The sequence below is a fragment of the Octopus bimaculoides genome, chromosome 4 (genome assembly GCF_001194135.2).
Source record: "Octopus bimaculoides isolate UCB-OBI-ISO-001 chromosome 4, ASM119413v2, whole genome shotgun sequence".
Classification (NCBI taxonomy): domain Eukaryota; kingdom Metazoa; phylum Mollusca; class Cephalopoda; order Octopoda; family Octopodidae; genus Octopus; species Octopus bimaculoides.
Genome location: NC_068984.1, coordinates 91,751,067 through 91,766,098, shown reverse-complemented (window position 1 = coordinate 91,766,098; position 15,032 = coordinate 91,751,067). Strand labels below are relative to the sequence as shown.

The 15,032-nt window shown below is 36.2% G+C and overlaps 1 protein-coding gene across 1 annotated transcript in view; it reads left to right on the top strand.

The window, feature by feature from the left end:
- Positions 1–11,489, top strand: part of LOC106871944 (uncharacterized) — a 62,144-nt gene extending 50,655 nt beyond the window's left edge. Inside the window, exons 4-5 of the mRNA XM_014918719.1 lie at positions 6,805–7,149; positions 10,284–11,489. Coding sequence (XP_014774205.1) covers positions 6,805–7,149; positions 10,284–10,870 — 932 coding nt within the window. The 3' untranslated portion in view covers positions 10,871–11,489. The remainder of the gene's footprint in view (positions 1–6,804; positions 7,150–10,283) is intronic.
- The last annotated feature ends 3,543 nt before the right edge of the window (positions 11,490–15,032 follow it).

The window sequence follows — 15,032 nt, the reverse complement described above, 5'->3', positions numbered from 1 at the left end:
CTCTCTCTCTCTCTCTCTCTCTCTCTCTCTCTCTCTCTCTCTCTCTCTCTCTCTCTCTCTCTTTATGTCTGTTTTTGTATTTCTCCTCTCAAGCCTGTATTGCTTCATTCTTTCTCTTGCTACTTCTGGTCTCCAGTCATTTCGTTCCGTGGGGAATGTTGTTTAAATGTAAATTAAGAACAAAATGTATTGTGCAAAATATTTTCAGATATGTAAAAAGATAAAATAGATTCTTTATCTATCATGAATGAAAACAGCCTACAACACCAAGTGAGGAAAGTTTATTTAAAGGAAAAGCATCACATTGATATAATATTGCAAGTGTTGAGGTGATCTGAATTTGTGGTATTCTGGCGTGTATAGGCAAGTTTTATGTTTGGTTACACCGACGATTAAAACCTTCTTTAAAAATGCGGACAAAATATAAGCTTCTGCCATGCTAACCTCATTGCAGAATGCTCGAGGACGAACAAGACCATTTAACACATTGATTAATAGTAATGCTTTAGAGATCTTCAATAATATCAAGGTCATCATTGCACCATCAAGTAACTTGTTGACGAAATAGATGGCCAAGATAAACAATCTGTTAGGAACTTTTGAGAAAACTACCATATCATTAAGTTCGTAGACAAAGCAGCATGTGGCAAAGTAATTGAACACTGCATGAAAAGAGTCTGGAAGAAGCTATAGCCAATAACCTGCAATAACACCCTGGAATTTTATGATGTAAAAGTACCAATAACCAACAATGATATCGTTGAGTTGGCCGGTAAAGGGAGAGGGCAAAACGTTGATGTGGAAGACTTGAAGAAGTTAACAGAGCTTCGTATTAAGAATTTGTCTACTGAAGATTTGCAGGAGTTAGTCCGGTAAATCATCAAACATGAAACCAAATATTCAATTTTAGCACAGTAACACCTTCTTCTTACAAAATTCTTCAGTAGCAGCTTCACTAAAATTACAGAAATCACGAACCAGTTTACTGAAAATGGTTCATACTGGAAGCGCAGCAGTGAGGCAATAAGAGTGTTCAGGACATGATAACCTGAGACAATGTATTTCACTTTTCAATAGAATTAGAGATAAGTAGGTCGCTGTATTTGTTTTATTAGATCTTAAGATTGATCAATCAATATTGAACAATTTATACATATTAGCAGATGTCTGTGTGTTTGTATGTCTGTACATAATGCCAATGAGGCACTTACATATGTCAGACATTATGATTATCCAGACAACTTCATTACATTCACGTGTAACCTAACATGACATGAAATAAAGTGTGAACTTAATCATCATCAAGAAGCCAAAGATCGCCTTGATATTATAGATTGGGTGTTCAGAATTAAAGACATAAAGCGGATGGATCTCCTAAGAAAAGGTGAAGTCTTTAGACCAGTCAAATGTGACATGTACACAATTGAATGGCAAAAACGAGGATTGCCACATGTCCACATTTTGATCTTTTGTTACATGAAAAACTTTGATCAAATGATATTGATTTATTTATCTCAGCTGAACTGCCTGATCCACAGTAAGATCCTTTGCTGCATGAAATTGTCACGTCCCATATGATTCATGGGTCCTGTGGTTCAATTAATCCATCCTCCCCATGCATGAGGGATGATAAGTGTAACAAGAACTACCCACGTCCCTCTGTACAAGAAACCCAAACTGGAGAAAGTGGATACCCCCTTTACAGAAGAAAACCTGGGCATGGTGGATTTACTTCGAAAAAAAGATGAGAAATTGGCAAGAATTCATTATTGACAATCGGTGGATTGTACCCTACTGTCCTCTTCTTACAAAAACTTTCAAAGTCCATATCAATGTTGAATTCTGCGACTCTGTTTAGTCTATTTAGTATATTTGCAAACATATAAACAAAGGTTTAGATGCTGCAACATACACTCTTATGCATAATGGCAGTCAGCAGATAAATAAAAATGACGAAATTGCAAAGCATGAGAGGAGAAGATACAGCAGTAGAAATGAGGCTTTTTGGCGCATCTTCAATTTTCCCATTCATGATAAGCATCCAGCCATCATTCATCTGAGTGTCCATCTAGAGAATGGCCAAAGGGTTATCTTTACAAACAAAAAGCCTTGCAACAAGCACTTTCTCGAAAAGAAACTACCCTTACTACTTTTATGAGTTGAATCAAGTCGATGAAGATGCAAAAAAATTCCTTTACCCAGAGTTACCCAAGTATTACACCTGGAGAAACAATAAATGGCACAAGAGGAAACGTAGGGCTGACGCTCTTGCAACAGTTCAGAGTCCACCCAAGCCAAGCAGAATGCTACTACTTAGCATTCTACTTGGCCAAGGTGGCAAGTTGGCAGAAACGTTAGCACGCCGGGCGAAATGCTTAGCGGTATTTCGTCTGCCGTTACGTTCTGAGTTCAAATTCCGCCGAGGTCGACTTTACTTTTCATCCTTTCGTGGTCGATAAATTAAGTACCAGTTACGCACTGGGGTCGATCTAATCGACTTAATCCCTTTGTCTGTCCTTGTTTGTCCCCTATATGTTTAGTCCCTTGTGGGCAATCAAGAAATAAGAATGCTGCTAGTTACGGCTCCTTTTGCATGAAGTACGGGGTCATAAATCATGCCAAGATTTGAGGAGGGTAAATTGTCATGTGTGTGAAACTTATAGGGAAGCATGCTATTAACAAGGTTTTTTTTAGAAAATGATGTGCATTGGGACCTTGCATTGATTGAAGCCTCAATATTAGATTCTCGAACCTTTTTGCAACTATACTGAACACGTGTCAACTTGGCAGTCCCCTGCAGCTTTGAATAAATCATCGTGAGGACATGGCTGAGGACTTAAAGAATGCAGTTCAACAGGCAAACTCCAGGTATCAATATTCAGTTCTCTGAAACAGTTTTTAACCAAGCACTGATTGAAATTGAGGACCAAGTTTTGGCTATAGGAGGCAAAAATTTGTAAGAGGCTGGTTCTGGACTGCAAAAAACAAACCGTCAAATTAGTGATTTAACTTCAAGAGGCATAGCAAGAGAGACAAATTATGACATCACAGAGTTAGCTGCATTTGTAAATGAACATGATCCTAAACTTCTTCCAGAACAACGTTGTGCATATGATAAAATCATTTCGTCTGTCAAAGAAAAAGGGGGACAAATTTTCTTACTTGATGCTCCTAGTGGCACAGGAAACAAAAAATAATTGCATTTGCTGTAGCATCGTCTGGCATTGCTGCCACCCTTCTCCCATGAGGACGAACAGCTCATTCTGCTTTTAAATTACCGCTAAACCTGGTCACAAATGACAGTCCAATTTGTAACATAAGCAAAGATTCAGGTTCATCAGAAGTGTTGCACCAGTGCCACTTGATCATTTGGGATGAATGCACTAGGTCACATAGAGGTGCAATGGAAGCATATTAAAGGAGTTACATTAGTTTTATCAGGAGACTTCAGACAGACATTACCAGTCATTCCGAGAGGAACAAGATCTGATGAAATAAAAGCATGCATTAAGTCTTCACACCTATGGAATAAAGTACAGAATTTCTTCAATTTTAGCATGCGAGCTTTATTGCATGGGGACTAATGTGCAGAACAGCTTTCAACCAGGCTCCTCCAATTAGGAAATGGAAAAGTACCATTTGATGGGAATGGTGATATCAATTTGGCGCATATTGCTACAATAGATATGGTATCAGGAATCAAAGGAGCTGAATAAGAGTTTTACATGTCCAACAGCTGTTTCTGGAGGATTGGTGGTCCAAAATAATGATTGTAAATTTACTTCATCATCGGGTATTTAGATAGGGAATAGTGGGAGGAGAAAAATTTCAGGGTTAGGGGTTATTAATAAAGCTAGTGATAGTGGTAGAGGTGGAAGATGGGGGGAAGAGAGAGGGTAGTTTAGGTAGCATGTGAATGGTAACCTTTGTGTTAGTTTGTATAGAGTTAAAAGTTGAGATAGTGAAAATGGGAATGGCCATTATTTGAAGGAAATAAGTTGACTGGTTCAGTGACTGAGGGATATTAGTAAGGTATTTAGAGAGGAATGAGAGAAGATGGAGGGGGTGTAGAGTGGGGAATGAGAAGGTGTCAGAATAGTAGTTGTTAGTGGGTTGGTATTTGAGGAGGGTGTTATGGTAAAAAGAAGTGTATGAAATTGAATAGAGGGGTGCGAATAGGAAGGGGTAGAGATAGATTGGTTAGTTTTCAAAGGGGTGGGGTAGTGTTAAGTACTTTTTGAAAGTGGTGAGGGTGGGGAGGCTAAGAGGGAAGTGGGAAGTATTGAATTTGAAGAATTTGGAAAAAATTGGAAATGTGTATATGAGAAAGAATAAGAGCAGTGTAGTATTTTTTAAGTAGTAGGTTGCTAGGCTAACTTTGTCTTAGTTTAAGGTCATATATATTTAGCAAAGTGTGTGAAAGATGAGTAGTACTTGTATTTACTAAAATAAATAACATCAGAGAATCTATTAAGTAATGAGAAGTTATGAAGACGAAGAATGGTTAATGATTCTTTTAGATATAACTTATACTCGCCGATGTTTACATTGTATGGGGAAGTTTCGCTTACTATGGACCAAGATAGTGAGTATGGAATATTTTGAGGTTTTAAGGTTGTATATATATACGTTGCTAAGGAGGTTGATAATTTAGAATTTGGATTGGAGAAAGAGTTCATGTGTGCACGGTAGCGACGCTTGAAATCTATGGTGCCACCGATATATACCCTTTCTTGGTGGGAGCGTGGTGTTATTATACGGCACTTGTAGAGTATATTTTTACGTAGACAGGAGCCTCCAAGACAGCATAGTTGAAAAACCCGACAATTGCAAGCTTTTCTATCTGTTCCGTGGTTGGAGTTTACTGCTAGTGAGTTTGAGCTCCATTGGTCCATTGTTAGTGGGGAGAACCTGAAGAGCAATCTGTATTTGAATTGGATTGGGAGGTGGTATCGCAGCTAGTATTCGTTGTAGCGTAGGTAGGATTGTGTGATGATGGTTTGAGTTTGATATTATTTGAGTGGGGTTACTAAGGGTTGTATCATTGCTACTATGTGAGATAATTCGAGGTGCAGTGTGAGAGTTTAGGTGTTCCAAGGACTGGTGTTGAAGTTTGAGTTTGTTCGAAGAGGCGATTAGGGATCTTAAATTAGGTGTGCTGGATTTTTCATGGATGATTTGTTAAAGTTGGGATAGTATTTATACTGTGGGGGAAAATTAAATTTTAGGATTTTAAAGAAGAATTTAGGTAGAGATTTAACTTGGAGAGAGAAAGGTGGTGCGAACCATAGGATTTCCCGCTTCCTGGCCTTAGAATATTTAGAGTGTGTGGTTGAAGTGAGTTGATCAGGAGGGGGGATTGTAATTGTTATAGGCTCGGGGTGGCCAGTGGGGCGGCCGAGTGCGATATGTAGGGGTTTTTTTTTAGAGTTGTTGGAATGGTGCAGAGTGAAAGTAGTGTTCGTAGATTCGAAGTTAGTATTGGGAAAGAGACGTGCTATTTTGGTATTGGGGATATGATAGATTTTTTTCGCGGAAGCCACTTATTTGGAGGGCCTGGTTATAATAAGGTGCGTGAGTATTAAAAATTTCTTCGTTAGCAGATAAGTTAGAGATTCTGATAGATATACCTGTAACTACGCTATTGTGGGGTAAGTTTAGGGTGATTAGAAAGAGCATGTATATATTGTAAAGATTGGTTGGGTTTATGGAAAGGGTGATATAGATTTGTGTGGAAGTCGAAAGTAGCGTCTAAGAAATTGGCCACTTTAATGTCAATTTCGAATGAAATACTCAGGTTATAGTTTTATGCTCAAATTTAAATTTCTTGAGCCCTACGAAGTGTATTCTAAACGGAGAATAACCGTCTCATCTATATTATATGTCTGTGCACACGTTTGAATGTGGTGTGTGCCAGAGGGTTTGCAAATCCAATGGGGATCTTAAAAGACATGTTAGGATCTACAATGAGCAGAACTTACTTGCAGGTATTGGTAGTGCAAATCAGAGGTGCAATCTGTGTGGGTGTTTTTTTCAAAACACTGTCTGGTTTAAAAAGCCACATCAGACGCCATGAAAGGGCTAAGGTGTAGGTGCAGGAGGTGGTCAAACTCTGTTTGAATAGACAACCACCATATATATATATATATATATATAGAGAGAGAGAGAGAGAGAGAGAGAGAGAGAGAGAGAGAGAGAGAGAGAGAGAGAGAGAGAGAGAGAGAGAGTGTGTGTGTGTGTGTGTGTGTGTGTGTGTGTGTGTGTGTGTGTGTGAGAGAGAGAGAGAGAGAGAAATTAAGTCTTGTTTTACGGCGCTGAACATGAAAAACAATATTGTCCTCTTTTAAAACTGCAGTAGTATGGATTATTACTTTAAGGAGTGAAAGTGGGGTTGCTTCATACCTTTTCAAAAACATTTGACGGCAAAAAGGAAGTGGAATTCCAATGCTATTACAATCTTTATTTACCTATTTTATCTATTTTTTACTCGATCTTTGTAATGATAAAATTTTAAATAATTTATTTTTGATTTAATATACAATTTATGCAATATCACAGAGTGAAATAAGCAATATGTCACATGTTGCTATATAAATTGTATTTATTCAACTGCACTTGTGTAATTTTGATTTACGTGAAATTTTGTTTGAATGGTTTTCTTAAAGTTCGAACAGTGACAAAAATTTATTGTGAACACGCTTAATGAAAGTCTTCAATAATATTGTTGTTTAATTCACAAACCATTGAGTAACAGGATTAATATATCGACAAGGCTGTTGATTAATACGTAAACTATAAATTCAGATATTCCAGACACAACACCAACGACAATGGCGAGTAGCACTACTACTACGGCAGCAACAACAACAATAGCAGAAACAACCACGTCACAGCCAGCTACAACTACAACATTATCAACAACTACTATTCCAACACCCAAACCTACAATGCAAACAACACGTGAAACATCTACACCTAAAATTACAAGTGAACCAACTACAACGAATCCTTCCACACCCAAGCCGACAACAACCATACATTCTACTCGAACCTGGGTTCCACAACCAATATCCACAAGAAGTCCATTTCCTGCACAACGACCAGTCTGGCAAGTGTCATTTTGGCCTCGTCCTCGTTTTCCACATCCCAGTAAGTAAATCAATTATACAAAGAGTGCTCAATATTTATTTTATTTTCTCTGCATGCAACGAGATGATTTTTAATATTAAGAAAATTCAAGGGGCATAAGAACTTATAATATATTTCAGGAAAGTCAAACACTACAAATTAACTCAGCGGGAGTTTTTACTGTTCCAATAATTTAAAATGCTTTCTCCCATTTATCTATATTCCTTGTAGAGTCTTTTTCAGTAGTTAATAACTTTTCGCTCTCGGATTTTCCATTCTTCTAGATATCGATAAGGTATTTAACTTTAAAATACACTTATTTTTTTCCTTATACCTTTTTTCTAGCGTTCATAAAAATAGTTTCATACTTAAAAAAGATGGATCATCATTGATGTGAATCCAATTTTATTCAATACATTCTATAATAGTACCAAATACCGCTACTTGTCAGAAGATATGATATAAAATTATAACTGTGCTTTTAAAATATCAGTGACACAAATTAAGAAATTTCTATACAAAGAATTTTTAAAAGCATTTGTTGATGGGAAAGACTACTTCTTTCTCATAAAGCGACATGTGCATAATATGTATAACAGCATGCGTTCTGGAGACTTTTCTAAAATATTTTTTAATGTTTTTCAGTAAATAAACCAACTATAATTTTATCTAGATACTCATATTTCTTCGTGTGAGGGTGTGTAACACTGTTATTTAAGTTTCTAAACAACTTAATTATGCTTATTAATGTCTGAAATATTAAAAGACACATAATGCCACAATTACTATTTTATCAAATATCTATGTTCTTGAGTAATTATCGTCACACAATAACTCGGTAGAATGAATGCTCTTGCGAACTATTAGTTTCAAATAAAATACTATTGTGAGTAGTGGTGTCTGTACACCATACTCACTTTCATCTGGACATCAAGAGTAAAGACTTGTTGTTAATCTGGTTCGATGTCTCCCTTCTCCACTCCCCTAAATACATCTGCTTCCTTTATCATTCTGCGAACTCTCTCAGCCACGAACAACTCTTCGTCCATTTTCCTTCTTGTTTCGAGAACATATGCCTCGCTCGTCTTCAAAATCATTGCCCTCGGGGATTTTAACACTAACAATTCTTCTTGCTATTAGATGCTAATATCAACGGTACTGAAACCGAATCATTTGCAATTTTGAACATCTATATGCAGCTGCATTTCTGACTGAAACACAAGCACTCCAATCACCTCTTGTCTCTTTTCTCAGCATAACAGTAGTCCAAACTTATAATCATAATAACCGTTAGTAATTCCACACTAATAGAAATTAAGGATTTTTTCCCTTTGAACGGCACATCGAGAAATTAATTTGTTGTAACTAAACACTTTCAAACTGCGGACACTGGTAGAATGTGTCATATAAAACATATTTTACTCTTAGTGTTGTTGAGAAAAGTTTATATTTTTAAAGTTATTTCGTGTTAAAGTTGTCGTATTTCAGTAATTTCAACCAATCAATGACGTGTATTCAGCTGAATAAAATTACTGCCGTTGCTTGTCAACAACAACTATCGGCGATGTATATTTCGTTTGTCATTTTTATTTATGACATCGTTCGTGCGTTTGTACTGGTTTTAGCTGTGGGGTTTTAGGGTTAGGGTTAAGGTTCGGGTTTTAGGCTCAAGGTTAGGGTTTTAGGGTTAGGGATAGAGTTTTAGAGTTAGGGTTAGGGTTTTAGGGTTAGATTAGGGTTATGGTTTTAGGGTTAGGGTTGGGGTTTTAGGGCTAGGGTTTTAGGGTTAGGGTTAGGGTTTTAGGATTAGGGTTAGGATTTTAGGGTTAAGGTTAGGGTTTTAGGGTTAGGGTTAGGGTTAGAGTTACGGGAAAATGTGAAAAAGGAAGAAATTGGAGAGGGAGGAGGCAGAAATGTCTTTCCGAAAATAGTAGCTGAAAAACAGGAAAAAAAACTAAAAGCAGTAGTAATGCACGAACGATTGTGGTGGTGCCATGAAGTAAACATGCTTCAGATACACTCGTTTATTTATACAAACGTAACTGAGATGAAATATGTCATAAAAAACAGTGATAAACGAAATATACACCGCCGGAAGTTGTTGTTGACAAACAACAGTAGTAATTGTTTTCACCTCAATACGAATTTTGAAAGTGTTTAGTTACAAAACATTATTTTTTAAATGTGCCGGCCAAAGGGAAAAGATCCGAAATTAATATTCCAGCACTTAGATTACAGTTTAACCCTTCAGTTGTAATTCAACTCAACAGAGGGACCCAACGAAGCCACTTGATCTGCTTAGAAATAATGGCCAAATCTCTAACAAATCACACACTACAATATTAAAAGGACACAATTCATCATTTGAAATACAATATTAAAAGGACACAATTCATCATTTAAAGCACGGTAATATATTTTTGATATGCCTGCTCAATCAGTCATGATTTAGGCTTTATGTACTTTTCAAGCTGCGAAAGATATTCAACAGCTTGATAGCAAATCCTTTTGTATTCCTTTAACCAATCATCTCTAGAACAGAATATAGTTGTATACTGTATTCAGCACAAACAGCTCCAGTTACACATTTACACAGTTATTTAATCTTTCACAAAAATTTACATGCTCTCATCTGGATAAGATTAGAGTGAAGCAGAATATAAATTCGAAAATGTGTTGGTTTATTTCTTGTAAAACCTAATGCAAATATTTTATTCAAGTCTCCAGAGCAAAAGTTTGTATACATATTAATGCACAAGCTAGTATGGATTATTGTGCGTGTGAGAGAGAGATGGGGAGATGAGTACCTTTTCCACCAATAAATGTTTTGTCTTTATTCTTTGTACATTTCCAAAAATATTTCATGAATTAAAGCAGCACAAAATAAACGTCTTATGCTGCAAAGGAATTTCATAATACATTGAAAATTTGAATCAAAGTGTGGCGAAATGGTAGAAAATATAGTCAACCTAAAATCATTCTCCTATTATTCCGAGATCTTCCAGACAAAAGACTGGTTGAAGCTACTCAAAAGAAAATATTTTGCCTAAGTTTACAAATAAACTGTCATTTATTTACACTTAGCATTGTTTCGATTTCTAACCATTTCTATATATTTTACTTTCTTGTTCCGTTTCTTTATTTTTTTGCTTTAGGTGTAATTGCATTTGGATTTGACTTGTTGGGCCTCGGCCAGTATAAATCGCAAATGATCTACGATTTTATTGCCAACTTCTTACCAATTTCTGGTTATAATCAGTTTGCTATTGTATCCCAAGCTTATTGTCCTCAAAATCTGAATGTACCTCTAAGTTCGATGCCGAAGGACCTTAGTGGAGGACCAAGAAACTTTAGAAAAACTAAATTAACATTTCCTTCTTTAGAAGACACAGTACGCAGAATACGTTATGATATGTTCAGATCAGCTTTACATAGTAGATTTTTTGGTCAAATGCCCAAACAGGTTGTCACTCTTTTTCTAGAGCCATCAGTAACTTCAGTTTCAGGGACATTGATAGAAGAGATAGAAAAACTGAAGATGCAAGGAACAGAACTATTCTTCATCAGCATTGACAGTGACAATGGACCATACACAAATTTTCTCAACACACTTGCCAGTGACCCTACAGGTCACCATGTTTTTGAAATACCAAATTACGAAGAACTTGTGTCAAGAATACAACACTCACCGTTTCACTTTCGCTCTTTATGTAACGGTTACATGCACCCTGAGAGTAACTAACAAATTTGATTATCTAAGTAGAAACAATTAACAATAATCATTGTACCAAGAACAATAAAAACATTTAAAAAATTAAATTTATTAGTTATAATCAAACTGACAACAGTTATTACTAGATCCTCTAAAAACATTATGAACAACAATGAAACAAAATCACTGTGGCTATCATCATTATGAAGGATAGTAAAAGCATTGACTGCAAGGAATTTGACTTAACACAGACGATTGTGAAGCAATGATCGTAGCAGCAGAAGCAAAAACAATAAAACCAACAAAACTGTAGCTTAAACAATCGACATTTTGAAAAGCAATCTCTTTCCATTCTCCAATTTACGCCTTTCCTACTTTTCTGTTTTCTTTTTACATCATTTTATCTCTATATTTTCTGAGGAAGCCTGCCTTATACCTCGCTATATTTCATCCCCTTAACTCTCTCTCTCTCTCTCTCTCTCTCTCTCTCTCTCTCTCTCCCTCTCCCCCTCTCTCTCTCACTCTCACACTCTCTCTCTTTCTCTGTTTATTTGTAAAAAGAAATTCCATTTTACATTCATTTTCAATTAAGTTTCTTATTGTTTAAAGCATTAAAGAAAATATGAATAAAACTTACTTTGCACTATTAGATATTTTTCATTCTTATTTTTACTATTGAATTTTTTTATTACCTAGGTTACATTTGTTCTGTATATTTTGTTGTTACTATATACAGAAGGAGGCAAGTTGAATTACTATATATCTTACCAATGGGGTAGTCAGTTTCTAACGTTAGTGGGAACGAGCGCTTGAAAAGGTGCCATGACACATAATAATGTTAAGCTCACATTTTGTGCATGTGTGTTATGAAAATCACTACAATTAAAACACAAGGAAGTTACAGTTTTACACGGCATAATTGTTATTTTGTATTTAAAATCAAAACAATAATAAAATTATCACAGTAAGCTCATAAATTTCAAGATATAATAAAAACCTGTGTTGTATTTACTTAATTTATTTTTTAATTTTAAATTAGATGCGAAAACAAAATGATATAATAGGAAAATATATAAAAGACTACGACAGTCTCTTTCGTCTAGGCTTCATTTTAGGTTGAGTTATTCATTACTTTATTACCTCAGTAGCCAAGTCTCTTTCGATGGAGAACAAAACTAACCCATTAAATCTACCTTCACTCATTGAAGAACCAGTGCAGAGTTTTATATGTTACAGCTGATTAAATTATCGTTCTGCAATGGCGCTAGTTATAAGCAGGGTCATAAAAAGGAACAAGACCAATAATTTCTGAGGGGTGAGGTAGTTAATACCATCGTCTCCAGTACTCAACTGGTACTTATTTCATGGACCCAGAAAGGATGAAAGGCAAAGTTGATTTGAGCGGTATTTGAACTCAGAAGCAAAGAGCCGGAAGAGACACGGCACAGCATTTTTTCCGACGCTCAAACGATTCAACCTGCTATTGGCGGTCATGAATTTAGATATATTGTTTACAGTCGGTTTCTCGGCATTTGAATTTACCTTATTTTTAGCTCTCATTATTTCTTTGTATATGTTTGAATGAAAGAAACTTTTCTGATTTCAATTTAATCGCGAATGACGTTTGAATACGCGTCTACTAAAAGTTCTATAATATTATCAGCGTTATCAAAATGCTTTGGCTTTAGATCATTAAATCTGGAAGGTTCGTTTTTAAAGTGCTTAAATATTTTACGTGTGACAGTTATAGTAAGTAGACTCCAACAACACTAATCACGATTCGAGTATCAAATGTTCCTTCATTCTCTTCAACTTCATCACAGAACCTTCTTTTACGTTGTCTTTGCTGCTTGTATACTGTATGAATATCACATTTTCGAGCCGACACGGTTACTTTCTTTTCATTATAGTTGAAATGAAGTTCATATTCATTTTACATATTTTTCATATCTCTTTCAAAAATCTGAATCGAAGCTGTTGTTATATCTAGACTACTTTTCTGTAAATTTGTAGATAAACTGAAAGTTTATCTACATATTAGAATAAATAAAAAAATTTGCAGATAGTGAGTGATTCCCGTATATCCTTTGCCTGAGCGATCAGCTTAATAGTATAGTTTTCTATCTAACCATCCAGAATAAATTAGAGTAACTACTAGAGCTGATAATTTCGGCAAGACTTCCTCTATTGCTGATTTTTTGGGTGCCCATCTAGAATCAAACAGCTTTTTTAGAATCAGTGCAAACGATTGCATTTGAATCTGCTCTTCTTTTCGTGCTCGAAGATGAGGGAATGTGCCAGAAGAGAAAAGATATAGACACTTTTAGAGTTCCTATTGATATATCTATTGTTGTAGGAATGTTCAAATTATTTGCAATTCTTGCTTTATGTAATTCGGTGAAATGTTCAAATCATTCTGCTACATGGTCACACTCATTACATCTCGCAGAAATATAAAAAAATTGGACAATAATTCTGCTGATGTCACAAGTAGAAGCAATAGTTATTGAAAGTTAAGCGGCGAGCTGGCAGAAACGTCAGCACGCCGGGCGAAATGCTTAGCGGGATTTCCTCTCTGTGAGTTGGAAGTATTATTGCCGAAGTGCGTCTGTAAAGTAAGTGTAGTTTCTGTTGACTGTTTCTGTGTTGTTGCTTGTTGTATTTGCTGTACCTGTGTTAAATTTGTATAATACTTTTTATTCGAAAACTATTGTGTGTTTTTCCCTGTAGGGAGAAACATTAATTGCTGGCAAGATGCCAAAAAGTTTGTCGTCGTCTGACGAGGATTCGACAGATTTAGATGCTAAGAAAGTTGCAAAAATGCTATTGAAAGATGTTTCAGATTAGTCTGAAAATGAATTATTATTATTGTCAAGGACACCCGTTGCAAGGAGGAACATTGAGGTGAAAAGCCTTCAAACGGAGGAAGGCAAACAGAAAAGAAGTTTTGCGTCTGCAGCTGGAGATAGAACTCACCAACTGTCGACAAATAAAAGTGATTTGTTGATGTACAAGGACATTATTTCAGTTCAAGACGGCGTTGTCAAGGTTCAACCCCCAGAGGAGTTTTTATTGTCAGAGAAGAAGAAAAACTATTATATTCAAGACATACTGCCAAAAAGAAGGAAAAATCGAGCGAGTAAGCGAGAAGGTAGAGAAATGTTTAAAGCCCATCTGGCAGGATATCACATATCTAGCCAGAGGAAAAAAGTTCGGTATCATCGAAGTACACCTAAAAGATATTGAAACGGCACAGTTGCACTCGGTGAAATCATTGGAAACAGAAGATGTAATTTTAATACCAATATACATGAGTATGAGGACAGCCAAAATACGAATACCAAAGGTCCCACCTGAAGTCGACCCTATGTGGTTGATGGCGGCAGTCCTGTCAGAAAGAGTAGATGAGATAAAACTACTTCAGGCTACCGTCTCTGAGAAAGCAAATTGGACCGGCCACACGGTCCACCTCATTATTCAAACAGAACAAGCTGTATTAGAACAGCTTCCAGAAAAAAATAGAACGTGGGGAGGAGTTCCTCAACGTTTTTGTCGAGGGGCGTAAACACCGATGTTTTCTGTGTGGCCAGCTAGGCCATATAAAAAATACTGTAAGGAAGGCGAGGAGGAATCTGAAGATGAAGAGGAAGAAAAAAGAAAAAGAAACAGAAAAGAAAGTTACTAGCAAAAGAAAAATAGAAATGTAAACTAACCAAAACCAATACAACCACGACCAAAAAAGACAGTAAAAATAGTCCAACCAAAAACAAGGAAAGAAGTAGCGGACAGAGGAATTGTAGCACTACATGCTAAAAATGGGGATTTAATGAAAGAAATAAAAACAAAAAAATCAGCCACCAGGATAGCAGAACTGTCGGACAAATACAAAAATTATGAACTTTATGAAATGGACAAAAAGACTCATTAAATTTTATTAAATACTTATAGAAAGTCTATGTCAGTAATGAGACTGGATTTTAACCAATCTATTTTCCAAGACCTGCCACCTCCGACACTGTATCAAGAAAAGGTGGAGGGTCCCTCTCCACCGGACAGCCCTGATTAACAGGTAAGTCATGTCTATTCACATTGGTTGTATAAATGTTCGTGGCCTGATGTCTAGCTGGAAGTAAGGACGCTTCCTAAATGACATCAGGTCAAGAAAATTGGATGTGATTGTTGCAACGGAAAC